The 14,194-nt window shown below is 43.3% G+C and overlaps 1 protein-coding gene across 1 annotated transcript in view; it reads left to right on the forward strand.

Annotated features, from left to right (window-relative positions):
• Positions 1-14,194, forward strand: part of tmc5 (transmembrane channel like 5) — a 365,838-nt gene that overhangs the window by 271,284 nt on the left and 80,360 nt on the right. Inside the window, exons 13-17 of the mRNA XM_086000829.1 lie at positions 8,513-8,588; positions 8,823-8,920; positions 10,930-11,025; positions 11,142-11,217; positions 12,312-12,445. Coding sequence (XP_085856955.1) covers positions 8,513-8,588; positions 8,823-8,920; positions 10,930-11,025; positions 11,142-11,217; positions 12,312-12,445 — 480 coding nt within the window. The remainder of the gene's footprint in view (positions 1-8,512; positions 8,589-8,822; positions 8,921-10,929; positions 11,026-11,141; positions 11,218-12,311; positions 12,446-14,194) is intronic.

Here is a 14,194-nt window from a genome sequence, read left to right on the forward strand (position 1 = left end):
GGCATTCAGCGCATTGGTGGGACAGTGGCAAAGGAGGTAGCTCGGATGGGCCAGTGCGACACGAGAGGGCCAAAAGGCGAGGTCCTTACCATCGCCGGGCAGTGGAGGGTCGGATACTCCGCACGCTGTGGGGACAATCACACGGGCTCCCATGAGCACACACACGCGCTCCTCCAGCCGAGTGAGCTTCTGCAGCTTGGCGCGGCCACCCCTGGCACGCGCCTGGCGATTAGCCGCTACTTTAGCCTGCAAGAGAAAGGACGGGCTGTAAGTGCGCAGTGAAGCCCTGATGTAGTGTGCACTGCCTCCCATGGTGGAATAGCGTGGACAGAGTGAAGCCCTGATGTAGTGTGCACTGCCTCCCATGGTGGAATAGCTTGGACAGAGTGAAGCCCTGATGTAGTGTGCACTGCCTCCCATGGTGGAATAGCGTGGACAGAGTGAAGCCCTGATGTAGTGTGCACTGCCTCCCATGGTGGAATAGCGTGGACAGAGTGAAGCCCTGATGTAGTGTGCACTGCCTCCCATGGTGGAATAGCGTGGACAGAGTGAAGCCCTGATGTAGTGTGCTCTGCCTCCCATGGTGGAATAGCGTGGACAGAGTGAAGCCCTGATGTAGTGTGTACTGCCTCCCATGGTGGAATAGCGTGGACAGAGTGAAGCCCTGATGTAGTGTGCACTGCCTCCCATGGTGGAATAGCGTGGACAGAGTGAAGCCCTGATGTAGTGTGCACTGCCTCCCATGGTGGAATAGCGTGGACAGAGTGAAGCCCTGATGTAGTGTGCACTGCCTCCCATGGTGGAATAGCGTGGACAGAGTGAAGCCCTGATGTAGTGTGCACTGCCTCCCATGGTGGAATAGCGTGGACAGAGTGAAGCCCTGATGTAGTGTGCACTGCCTCCCATGGTGGAATAGCTTGGACAAAGCGTAGAGTGCCGAATGGCCATGTGATGCTCATGACTGTCCCAATGCTGCTGGCTGAGGGCTGGCCAATAGGACTTTCAGCTCCCTTTGCCCATCATGTCAGGTGTACATGCAAGAATGAGGAGGAGACTGGAAAGGCTACTCACCTTCACAATCCTGGTCAGATCGTTGTATTTTTTACGACATTGTTTGTGGGTCCTGGGGGCATCGCCGGTGAACGTCACCCTCTGGGCGATCTGCTTCCAGGCTTTGGTGTAGTCGTGGTGGGTTGGATTCCTCCCACTCTCTGGGAACAAGATCTTGCGCCTCACCTCCAGAGCTGTGACCATTATGTCCAGATCACCCTCTGAGAAGCGCAGGGCACGCTGACGGGCCTTCTCTGGCGTTGCCATGACTCCCTGGGGCTGAGCAGCAGTGTTGAGGCCTCTTTGCAAGGCTGCAGTGTGCAGGGCGTGGCAGCAGACCAATTCGTCCCTTCCCCCTTTAAGAGCTGGTCGGCGCCACGGGGTCTGCTGTCAGTCCAAAAATGACCGCACCCGCGCTGCGCCCCGCCTGGGCGCTATCCCTCTGGACCGCCGGCTTAGCGCCTAAAGATAGGAGTGGAACGCCTCTTTTAGCGCTCCACCAATCTCTTAGGGCGAAGCCACTGAATTTCCGGCAACAGGGCGCTACTTTGGGGTGGGCGCTAACTTCGGGCGGGCGCTAAGGTTAGCGCCCCAAAACTGTCTATACTGAAAATCTAGCCCAAAGACTTCCATCAGCAACAGGCACTGACTGTCCCTTCTGCCACGGTGAGGAGTGAGCCGATCAGCACGAGAAGCAAGGCGGCCACGGTGACTGTGAGTAAGGGAAAGTAAAAAGAATAACCGGAGGATAAGGGCAGTGCACTCGACCACGGTCGAGGGGGAAAGGAGCCGGACAGAAGTCGGGTCCAGAGGCGCTGAGACTGGGGCAGCGTGGAGCAAGGAAGCCGCGGTACAGACAGGCTGGGGGACGCAACGGCGTCATGAGACAGCTAGACCACGACCGGCGAAAAAGGCCGGGCAGCGACCGAAGCCACGAAGCGCTGCGACCGGGAGCATAGGCGCGGGAAGAGATAAACTCAGCCGCAGCCGGGGAGGGAAGCACCGGACTGCGAGAGGGCTGGGAGGCGCGATTGGGAGCCAAGTGAGCGGGAGAGGCAGAGCCGATCAAGGGGGAACTGAGCGAGAGCCAGTCCAGCGGCTGAAACTGTTCGCCGTCAACGGGGTGTACCCAGCGCCGGTAGAGCCGAGCGAGCGGGAGAGAGACAGAGCCCGAGCAAGGGGAACCGAGTGAGAGCCAGCCCAGCGGCTGAAACTGTTCGCCATCAACGGGGTGTACCCAGCGCCGGTTGCCCTGCCGAGAAAAGGGAAAGCCCTGAAGCCGACGCGCAGGCTGTGAACCTGAAAGCCAGCGGCCGTCGCCCGTGGGGAAAGTGTACCCCTCCCGCTAGGGAAGAAACGCGGGAAGCCGCCATTAGGCGGGGAAGAAGACAGAAGCGGGAAACCGCCATTGAAGTGGGCGGGGAGAGAACATAAGCGCGGGAAACCGCCATTTTCGCGGGAACCGCCATCTTGGAAATAAATAAATAAATAAAAGAAAATTTAAAGAAATAATTCGTGGTGTTATCAGGAAGAGAGGAAGATGCCTAAGCGTGGTAACATCGACGATTTTAATTCCGAGGTAGAAGACTGGGCCACGTATGTGGAACGCATTGAGATCTATTGTGAGGCCAATAAAATAGAAGAAGATGACAAAGCTATAACCTTGCTAAACTCGATGGGCGCGAAGACATACGGGCTCTTGAAGCATCTACTAGCACCAGCTAAACCGGCGGATCAGACTTTTGATGATATTGTGACTGTTCTGAAGGATCACTTGAACCCCACACCGTTGATGTTGGCGGAACGATTCAAATTCTATGCGAGAACGCAAAGGAAAGACGAAAGTAATGCAGAATACTTGGTCAAACTGCGTAGACTAGCGAAACACTGCCAGTTTGGAGGGAATCTGACAGAGGCATTGTGAGACAAGTTCGTGTGTGGGTTGTCAAAGGAAGGAACGCAAAAGCGACTACTCGAAGAGAACGACCTTACACTTGACAGGGCTGTCCTTATTGCAGCATCGCACGAAGCCGCAGCGAAGGGAACTGCGGAAATGCAGCTAAAGGCAGCGGCACTCAGTGTGGATCAAATTACCTCGAGTACAACAAAATGCTATCGTTGTGGGAAGACAACACACGACCAGAACCAATGCTGGTTTAAGAACCAGGAATGTAGGAAATGTGGCAAACTGGGTCACATAGCTAAGGTATGCCGGTCAGGGAAGAAGACCAACAACCAAAGGAAGCCATCACAGGAAAAGTACAACAAGGTACACAAGGTGGCTGAGAAGAGTTCAGACGAACAGAATTCGGACTCAGACCCAAACGGCCAGGAGCTGGGCAGTCTGAGAATTCACAATGGGAGTAAGGAAGCTGACCTACAAACTATCTGGGTCATGCTAAAAATAGCTGGAGTCCAAGTGAAAATGGAGTTGGACACTGGATCAGCTCTATCAGTCATAAATCGAAGGGATTACCACCAGCTATTCTCACATATACCCTTAAGAGATACCAAGTTCATATTGCAGACATACACGGGGCATAAAGTATACCCCATGGGGAAGATAAGAGTCAAGGTGAGAGATGGGGGTAAAGAACACCCAAGAATGAACTTATACGTACTACCTGAGGGAGGACCACCACTTCTGGGATGGGAGTGGATCAAGAAAATAGACATGGAATGGCACTATCTAAAAGCCATAACGAGTGAGGACTCGGTGCAGACAATCAGCTCAGATTCTGAAACGGATGACGATAAGACCAACCCAAATATGAAAGACAAGGCTAAAATGGACTTGCCGACTAAGGTTGGAAGAACGAAGGCATGCAGAAAGGCTTATGCTCCAGAGAAGAACAAAGTTTCAGAACAGAACTCCACCGAACAACGACAACATAGTTTGACAGAGAATTCTGAGTCTGTTCAGTTTACGGACATATCCATGACTGACAAACACCGAGCTCGGACTCAACTTTATTTCAAATTACGACAGCAAGTAGAACAAGTGAGTTACCGTCTCGAACAAGAGATGAAAACAATGAAAAAGTTCTATGACACCGAATGGGAGAATCTGGAAAGACAGCAGAAGCAGCTAGCTCAAGCAGAGAGCGACCATAGAGCCATTGTGACCAATTACCGATCACATCTCCCTTATGCTGTTCAGGAGTTAGAATATTTGCAGGAAGGAGCAAATGAAGAGGAATCTTCAGGAAGCCAGGATTTTATTCCCGTTCTTCTCTACGACTCCTTACAAGCAGAGTTTGAGAAGTTGAAGGAACAGTATGAACAGGCCCAGGCTACAATCCTGGAGGGGATTAACTCGGCAACCTCCGAAAGGCTAGTTTCAGTAGAAGCATATGAGCAACTAAAGGTTGAACATGAGCAAGAAGTCCAAAGGCTGCAGGAAATTCTTGATGAGCTCAAGGCCAAGACAGACTCATCGGTAGAAGTTCCATCCATAGATGAGAAATTAGAGGTGAAAGACATGGCAGAACATGAAAGACAAGATGTCCAAGAACTCATAAAAATATTGAAGGAAACCCAAGACAAATATGAGGCGGCAATGACCGAGGTTCAACAACTTGAGGAACAGACTCAACTGGGAATCCTTTCAGTGGAAGAAAAGGAAACTATAAGAAACACAGAGACTGTAAGAATGGCCCCTGAACATGAGCTAGAGAGCATCAAGGCGCAGCTTCTCCGAGCGCTGAAAGCCAAAGTACAAGAGGAAAAGAAGGTGAAAGCATTGGAGGAAAAGGTGGATGAAATGGAGAAGACTCTGATCCACAGTGTTCCCGTGGAAGAGTTAACGGTCAGCCAACTCCTTCATATGCTGAGGGACAAGACTCTGCAATGGGAACAATCTGAACACGAGCTTCAATCTTCAAAGGGAAGGAGTTCGGAGCTCTCAAAAGTTATGGAAATAGCTGAGGTTGCAACACAGATTTTACTGGGATGCCAAAAGTACGCTGAATCACATCTATGTGAACAACAGAATGTTGAAACAGCTGCTCCAGTAGAAGGATTGAATAGCCCGATCAATCAATCCCCGATGGAAGGGGAAGTATTGAAATCACAAATGAGGTCATTAGTGAAGGATTTGCAGGAAACCCAGGAAGAGCAGGATGAATATGAACGCATGAAGAAGTCTCTTCAGGAAAGATGTCTAGGGAGGGAACAACAGTCGGCTAATGTCCAGTTGGGTAAGGAAGAAGTAGCAGGCCCTCTCGCTAGACTAGTTCAGGACGACACCGAATATTACCATGACCTGTTGAGTGACACGGAATATTACGAGGACTTGGTCTGCCCAGCTTGTGATGAAAACTCACAAAGTGCAGAAATCAGGATGAAGCACTTAAAGTCTAAGGAACATAGGGAGATGGTGGCGCTACAGCTGGCAGCTGATAAGGGAGCCCCGAGAGTCTCCAAGAAGCAGAAAAGAAAAAGACGAAGCAGAAGGTGATAACCATCTAAATCATTATCACTTCTACCAGATCATGTACGTGGGCCCTACGAAGGGAGCCAAATCAGTTGGCAAGTAGGAAAAATTACCAAGGCAGTCCAGCTGTTTGTAAAAGTCAGCACTGCTGGTTCAGCAGGACGGAAGTTCAAGCTGTTAAGTCAAGGGAAGACTATTGGATGAGTCACGCTAGCAATGTGAACCGGCTACACCACAGAGATGTTGTTCGGACCGAGTCAAGACCAGAGACTGAATCTGTGAACTGTTCCCGCAGAGACTGAATCTGTAAACTGTTTCCCGCATAGATTATACCTGTGAATTGTTTTACATGAAGTTGAATATATGTTATGTTTAATGGGGGACTAAGTATGTTGTAAGCTAAAAAGGGAGGATTGTAGTGTATGTATCCGTCTACCTTTAAGAAAACCATTGTATGTAACCGTTCACCTTTAAGAGAACTATTTTAGGTGTGGCACTACTTTGTTGGCTTCTGTATACTGTAATACCGACGGTGACCACACCGGTATATAAGTGCTGTGTCAGGATTTATTTGGCAGATTCGCCCTGACCTTCGAATAGTAAAGTCCTGTTTTAAGTTACTCTGGTAGTCTGTGTATTAATTAACTAAACAACTCACAGACTTTACAGACTCTGCTTGACTATATTATGATTTTCTAAATGTCCTGCTACCACTTCCTTAATGATGGACTCCAGCATTTTCCCAATGACAGATTTTAGGCTAACTGGTCTATAGTTGCCTGCTTTCTGTCTCTCTCCTTTCTTAAATAGGGGTGTTACATTTGTGGTTTTACAGTCTGCTGGGACCTCTCCAGAATCCAGGGAACTTTGGTAGATTACAACCAATGCATCCACTATCTCTGCAGCCACCTCTTTTAAGTCCCTAGGATGCAGGCTATCAGGTCCAAGGGACGTGTCCACCTTTAGTCCCATTAGTTTGCCTAGTACTTTTTCTCTAGTGATAGTGATTGTTTTAAGTCCCCCCCCCCATCCCAATAGCCCCTTGATTATCCATTATTGGGATGCTTTTAGTGTCTTCTACCCTGAAGACCGATACAAAATATTTGTTCAAAGCCTCTGCCATTTCCCTGTTTTCCATTATTAATTCCCTAGACTCATCCTCTAGGGGACTTTAGTTATTCTCTTCCTTTTTATATACCTGTAGAAGCTCTTACAGTCTGTTTTTATATTTCTTGCTAGCTTACTCTCATAAGCTATCTTCTCTTTATCATTTTTTAGTCGTCCTTTGCTGGTTTTTAAAAATTTACCAATCCTCTGGTCTTCCACTATTCTTCGCAACATCATATGCCTTTGTTTTCAATTTGATACCATCCTTTACTTTCTTAGCCATGGCTGTTTCATCCTTCACTTAGAGTCTTTCTTTCTCACTGGAATATATCTTTGCTGAGTGTTATGAAATATCTCCTTAAAAGTTTGCCACTGCTTTTCTACAGTCTTACCCTGTAATATATTTTCCCAGTCCACTTTAACCAAGTCTGCCTTCATACCTTTGTAATTACCTTTATTTAAGTTCAGGACACTAGTTTGAGACCGAGCTTTCTCACCCTCAAACTGAATTTGAAATTCTACCATGCTATGATCACTCTTCCCAAGAGGATCCTTCACTTTGAGATCATTAATTAATCCAGCCTCGTTACACATTACCATATCTAAAATAGTCTGCTCCCTGGTTGGTTCCACAATGTATTGTTCCAAGAAACCATCCCTTATACACTCTAAGAACTCTTCCTCAAGTCTACCTTTGCCAATTTGCTTTGTCCAATCAATATGAAGATTAAAATCTCCCATGATTATAGCCGTACCTTTCTTACAAGCCTCCGACCACAAATTTTGGGTGATTATATCTGAAATTGTGGTGCCCATAATAAATGGGGCATATTAGCAAGTATGGTATTGTAGTGGTTATGCTAGTGGCCTAATACACAGAGGCCTAAAGTATTAATCCAGAGAGCATGAGTTCAAATCTTACCACAGCAGTTTGTAGAACTTCAATTCAGGTTAAAAAATGTGCAAGCTAAAGTCACCATGAAGCTGTTGGATTTTTGTAAATCGTTTAAGGAAGGATGCCTGCCGTTGTGACTCGGACTGGCCTATTTGTGACTCTAGTCCCATACCAATGTGGTTGACTCTTAACTGCACTCTGAAATGGCCTAGCAAGCCACTACAAAAGGTATCAACCCACTACAAAAAGATTGTACTACAGCTGTGCAAGAAGAAAGCCCACCACCACTTTGTCAGGGAAACTAGGGATGGGCAATAAATGCTGGCCTTGCCAGTGACTTCCACATCCCAAAAAAGGTTGCACCCAGTGTAAAAGTCACACCTGACTCTTAGCTGCTCCTAGACAAAAAACACTCTTTAGTGCATAAACCACATCTGTGTATAGGCCGCAAAATTCTGAATGTCAGTTTAACTTATGCACTAAATTTTGCCAGATATGGGAAATTGTTATAACAGGAAATATAGGAAACTTTGGTTTATCCGGAGGTTGTATGTCCGGAAACCTCGATCTACCGGCAGAAATCAGGAGCCGTTTTGTTAGATTTTTTTTCTTCTCGTGGCTTTTTTTTCCAACAGTCAGGCTCTGCAAAGTCTCTCTGAAGCTGTTGCTAAGCTACAGAGACGCTTCCAAGGTACGGCCGACTGTTTAGAAGCTGTTGCTAAGCAACAGTGTTTGTTGCCAGATACGGAGCTGCAAATCTCCGTATGCTTCAACATTAACGCTGGTATGTCCAGCAGTTTTGATAGATCGGCAACAGCTCGGTCCCGTCGGTGCCGGATATCACAAAGTTTCCTGTATATTGATATGCTCTAGATATGGTTATTGAATAACCATTTTGTAATGTACATATGTGTATAACTGTTCACAAATCTACTTATTATTTCCCATTTGAGGCAGAGATTAATATGCTGTTGTACAAAATAAGTTTGTCTAATAGTAAATCAGCTAACTTCTTCTCCTTACAGGAATGTTTTGCTGAAAATGTCAATAATTGGAGTTCTGTGTTACTATTGGATGGTGACAGTAGCAAACAATGTAGAGGCATGTACCACAACATCTTTTCAATCATTAATCATTTTAGTTCAATTCCCAATTCATTACTGAACTATCAAGTAATTATTTTATTCTAAGTCTCTTCTCAAATAACTTTATATCTGATAGTAAATATTTAGTATTTTGCCTTAAATATATGATACAAATGCTTTTACCTTGTAACTTAAAAAAGTTATTTGTCAAAATATGGTGTTGCAAGTATGATATTTGTTGTATTAACAGTGTTGGGAAACATTTGTGGGCCAAGATCTGTACCGACTTGTGGTGACTGATTTTATCTTCTCCTTACTGGGTTCCTTCTTTGGGGAGTTCATTCGAAGGTAAGATTTATCCTCATATTCTCTTGCCTTGAGATTTGTGAAGCAATTTTATGCAACAAATAGTAATTATTTCAAACCTGTAATGAAGTGAAATCAAATAAATTTTACCTATCTAATATTCAGCATATTAAAGTTGAACACTGCTTAAGAAAATGACATAGAGCTTTCCTCCTTCAGGAACAAATCACACTCTTCATTCCATCACATATTTCAATTATATATGTGTGTATATCTATAGCATTAAATTCTTTTGCATGAAATTATGCCATGGAATACTTAAAGCTTTCATCATCAGTCCCTTACTTAGCTGCTGTTGGAGACACATTAACCTGTTTTAAATAAACTAGTAGATCTCCAGTTTCATTGTTCACGGGTAGCCTGCAGAACTTTTGGGCCTAGAAATTGGGCTGTGTAACACCTGAAAAATGAGCGGGAGCACTGGTTGCCTATTCGGGTGAGAAAATGGTGGTAAGGTGTTTTTTTAAATCTTCATCTGTGTACCATTAAATTAATACTGAAAAACAGGGCATTAGACAGACGGAAAGCACTCTCCATATATATCTAAAACTGTAAATCAAGTTTTGTAAAAAGTAAAATTTCACAGACAAGAGCAATCACAACAGATTTTATTAGATCAGGACACTTTTTACTTAATTTACAGTCCTTGTTTCAAAGTAATAAACATCTCAAAGCTCTAATATGTCTCGAAGTAACTCCGGTGTCTGTGATTGAGAGGGGACAACTTGCTTTAATATTGCCTTTAACATAGAAAAGCGTCCCAATGTACTTCCCAGAGGTGTAATTTCACAAAAATGGACGCCGACACACAAAGGACATATTAAGAGGGGTGACCAAAAGTTTGGTCAAAGAGGTGGGTTTTAAGGAGAATCTGGAAGGAGGAGAGGCTGTGGGGTTTAGAGAGGGAATTCCTGAATGTGGGGCCTAGATGTTTGAAGGCGCAGCCGCCAGTGGTGGGATGAAGGAAAGGGGGCATGCACCAGAGACCCGAGTCAGAGGAACCAAGAGTTCAGGAGGGTCACTGGGTTGTAGGGCCGGAGTAGGTTACAGAAATTGGGAGGAGGGCAGAGTTTATGGTGAGAGTATGGAGTTTGTAGTGGGAGCCAAAGACAATAGCAATGGTTTTCCTCGTTTTTGCTGGAGAAATTTGCGGGTCTTCCAAGGCTGGATATAGGACAACCAGACTGACACTGGAATGAGCGAGAGAGGTGTTGGGGAGATGAGCAAGTGCTATCCTCGATTCTTTTCCTGTCTGGTGAATTTAAGAATCATTGCTGTGGCTGGAGTTATACCATTACCTTCTAAAAGACTGCACTGAGATAAAAATATTAACTAAGATGCAAGTAACTTTATTTGTTCTTTAAAACCTTATTCCTGGGCATTTATGTGATTATAAAAGATGCATTTTGTCTCCATTTTACTTCCCATGGTCATTTCAGTTCTTGCTGAAGTTGCTGCTGTAGTACTCACAGGGCGGTTTTCACACCACTGAATCTTCTGTCCCCAGCACCTGAACATGTGATCATTTGCCATGGTCCAGGCCTGCCTGACTGATTAACTCCTCTGGCAATGTACGCCAGCCACCCAACAAGAGGAAGCTTCTGCTTTTCACTTGGATCTGTGTGCCAAAGGCATTTGTTTCATGGGCATTTCGAGCACTCTGAGGGTTTAATTTGCCCATTGATCCAGAGGAGGGACATCATCCATCCAAATTGTCTCTTTCTGCCCAGCTTTGGAACTTTCTTTTCAGGTTTTTATTTGGATTCACCCATAACAGTTCCAGGAGATCTTAAACTAAATTACTCACTCTTAATGCTGATTCTCAATTCATTAACAACACTTCATCTAAGTATTTGCTATTTATTACTGTCTAGATGGAATTGCATTACATATTTTACCAGTAATATTTGAAATAACTTGGAATTATATAGCAACCAGTATTTTTTATGGAATACCAACAAGTTAACTCTTGATTTCCAAAATGGTTTCAGCATCATAGGAACACTTTGCTGTCGTAAACTTGGACCACCAGAATTTGATATTGCAAGGAATGTATTGGGTTTAATCTATGCACAAACTCTAGCATGGTAAGTAGATTTAAATGGGATCTTACCAAATGAAAAGAATTATAGATTTACACACTTTTATGTATTTCAATACTGTTTACTTACCATAGTTCTTCATTTGAAAACTTACTTTTTAGGATTGGACTTTTCTTTGCACCTCTTTTACCAGCAATACAGATCATAAAGTTCTTCATTATATTTCATGTTAAAAAGGTATGGTAAATAGTCCATTGTTGCAACTGATTTCAAGTATCTGGAGCTCTTAATGACTAAGTGTATTGTTAATGGTTCAATATACTGCAGGTACTTCTAAATGAATTGTTGAGATTACTAGGATTCATGCATGGCCACTTGAAACTCTTTGTTAACTGCTATACTTGCAACTGTCAAACTTTCATTGTTTACATGACATTATAGTATATCTATTGTAATTCTCTACCCCAGAGGTTTGGATGCTCAGTCGTTGATTATATTCAAGGCTGAGATTGATAGATTTTTGGACTCTAAGGGATTCAAGGGATATGGAGATTGGGCAGGAAAGTGGAGTTGAGATCGAAGATCAGCCATGATCTTATTGAATGGCGGAGCAGGCCCGAGGCACCATATGGCCTACTCCTGCTCCTATTTCTTATGTTCTTATAATATCAAACTAGATAATTCTATAATATCAAGGAGACTATCATATTTGAGAACTGTATACTTCAAAAGCCATAAGATATCAATTGAGTGTGAAATTAGTGAAATCATCCACACTCATTCATTTAATCAAAGTAATATCAGAATTTTATAAGTACAGTTCTATTTGTACAAAACAATTGATTTACAATTTGTTTTGAACCAGTTACATTATCAGAGTAGACACGCCAAAGAAGAATGTCATTTTTAAAGAAAATCCTTAATGCTTTAATAACAATCTGCAGCTTCAGTATTTGGGAATTATTAGATTTTTCATTCCTGAAATATTTTCCATATTCCAGTTTGACACATGATTATCCTCAACACCATACATGTAGTCTGGGAATTGTGGCGCTGTTTTTCACTTCCTTCTTATTCATGATATTATAAAAACACAAATTGATTTTTAATTCGATTTTAAAAGTGTGGCATAAGTACAATATGTAAATTATGAAGTTGGCATATTTATCATACTTTGCTGCCAGTAACATTTGCACATCTATATATATATATGTGTAACATATTCTCAATATATTAACAACAGTAGTTTGTGAATAATATAACTGCAACCATAATGAATGTTTACTGTTTTGAAGAGAAATGTTGATTAACGCTTGTGACTTTGTGTTTAGGTCAGCCTAATGATGAATTGCCAGCCTCCTCGCCAAGCTTGGCGAGCTTCTCACATGACAACAATCTTTATTTTCCTGTTGTTCTTTCCTGGCTTCATTGGGGTTCTTTCCTTGCTGGGAGTAACTGTGTGGAGGTAAGAGTTACATCTTTTTACCTAATGTAGCAGCACTGCCATTATTTAATATACAGTAAACTCTTTCGTATCCGGCACCTACGGGACCGGGATGGTGCCGGTTGATGAAAAATTCTGGATAACAGAGAGGTAGGCCACTTTTAACACAAAAAAAATTAAAACCACGGACTAACTCAGCCACCGCGGGAAACTTGGATTGGGAAAAACTAAAAATGGATGGATTCGGCAAGATTACCAGTTATCTATTTTGCCGGTTATTAAAGAATTCCGGATGATTAAGTGCCATTTAAACATGAGTTTACTGTATTTTCTGAAGGTTTATTTTACACCTTAAAGAAGAAACACTCTCAGTGCTTAAAGGGGCAGAAAAGCCTAGCAGGAGTATTCTTTTTTCAAATATCTTGCATTTTTATAAAATAAAATAATGGACACACCATTCATTCATTTGATTGACTGAAAAAACCCCACAATTTTCTTGCCAACACTGAAACTTTCAAGTAGGGCCCATGTCCCTACTACGTTATTCCAGCTACATCAATTATGAGGAATGTACTGAAGCAAAAAATGATGGACATAGCATCAAACCAGCATGTTATAGGGAAGGGGAGAAGGCTTTGAACAAAAAGTACTAGATTTCCCTTCCTCTCTACTGGGCGAACGTGAAGAAAGTTCCAAATGATTCCGATTCACTGTAAAATTTTGGTTTCATTCAGTCCTTGAACTTTTCACTCCTTCACATCGAAGCTGCTTTTCTAAAAGGAAGAGAACCATAGATAGCAACTAAAATACATATGCCTAGCATTACCTTGGAGCTGCTTCTGCTCGACCACGTAACATCACTGAAAGCCCGTTTACATGAATAAAACAGGGTTTCAGCGGGGTTTCTACCGCACTTTGGGGAAGTTACGGCGGCAGAGCAAGAGCTGCTCTGACCAACTTCCAGGCCATAGTAAAAATAAACAAAATAACAATTACACAAAAACATAATTTGATGTTATTATTAACTCACATCATTAACTTGTTTACCTTAGTTTACTGAGCAACAATTTGGCCAACACAGTCCTTTTGTTCAAACCTGTGATCGATGCATAACACCTACATTATTGATTTAACTAACTGTCTTCTATAAAGAGGCCCTCTTAGCAGAATGCTCAGAGGCTGTATCCTGAACAATTGCAAATGTTATCTTATCTGGAAACCACCCCAGAATTTGCCAAATAAAAGGCATTCATAAAAGCTGAAGTTTATTCGACTTCAACTTTGTTATCAACATAAAGAATCTATAGGTAATCCCACAAGGATTTTTGTCTCATTGATGTCATGATCGTTTATGGGAATTTCTTTGTGGGAGAGACTATCATGCCAGTGGGCATCAGCCGACCACAATTGGTTGCCTCATTGGAAGCAACTACTTCTCCCTAATTCAGAAAGTGGCTTATTAAGTTACGTTTTCTGTTTTCGTTTCAGATTTCCAGCGTTTGCAGTTTTTTGTTTTTCATTTATATCCTATAAACGTTGCATTTATTTATTTCCTGTTCATTATGCTCTCCTCTGCAGCTGTTTTGATTTCTCTGTTCTATGTACCATACTATCAAGCTGTGTATTTCTGGCTACAGGAATAACACTACTGACGGGCCTCTGCCTTCCTGTTTACGAAACATTTAAATTAACCCTGTTCCTGCTAATCACAGATCCCGACTGTTTATTCAGATGGATTTTTAGATTGTTAACGTGGTAAGGGCTAGGGCC

Source organism: Somniosus microcephalus, chromosome 11 (assembly GCF_052327205.1).
Source record: "Somniosus microcephalus isolate GS21.2 chromosome 11, FLI_Smic_1.0, whole genome shotgun sequence".
Taxonomy (NCBI): Eukaryota; Metazoa; Chordata; class Chondrichthyes; order Squaliformes; family Somniosidae; genus Somniosus; species Somniosus microcephalus.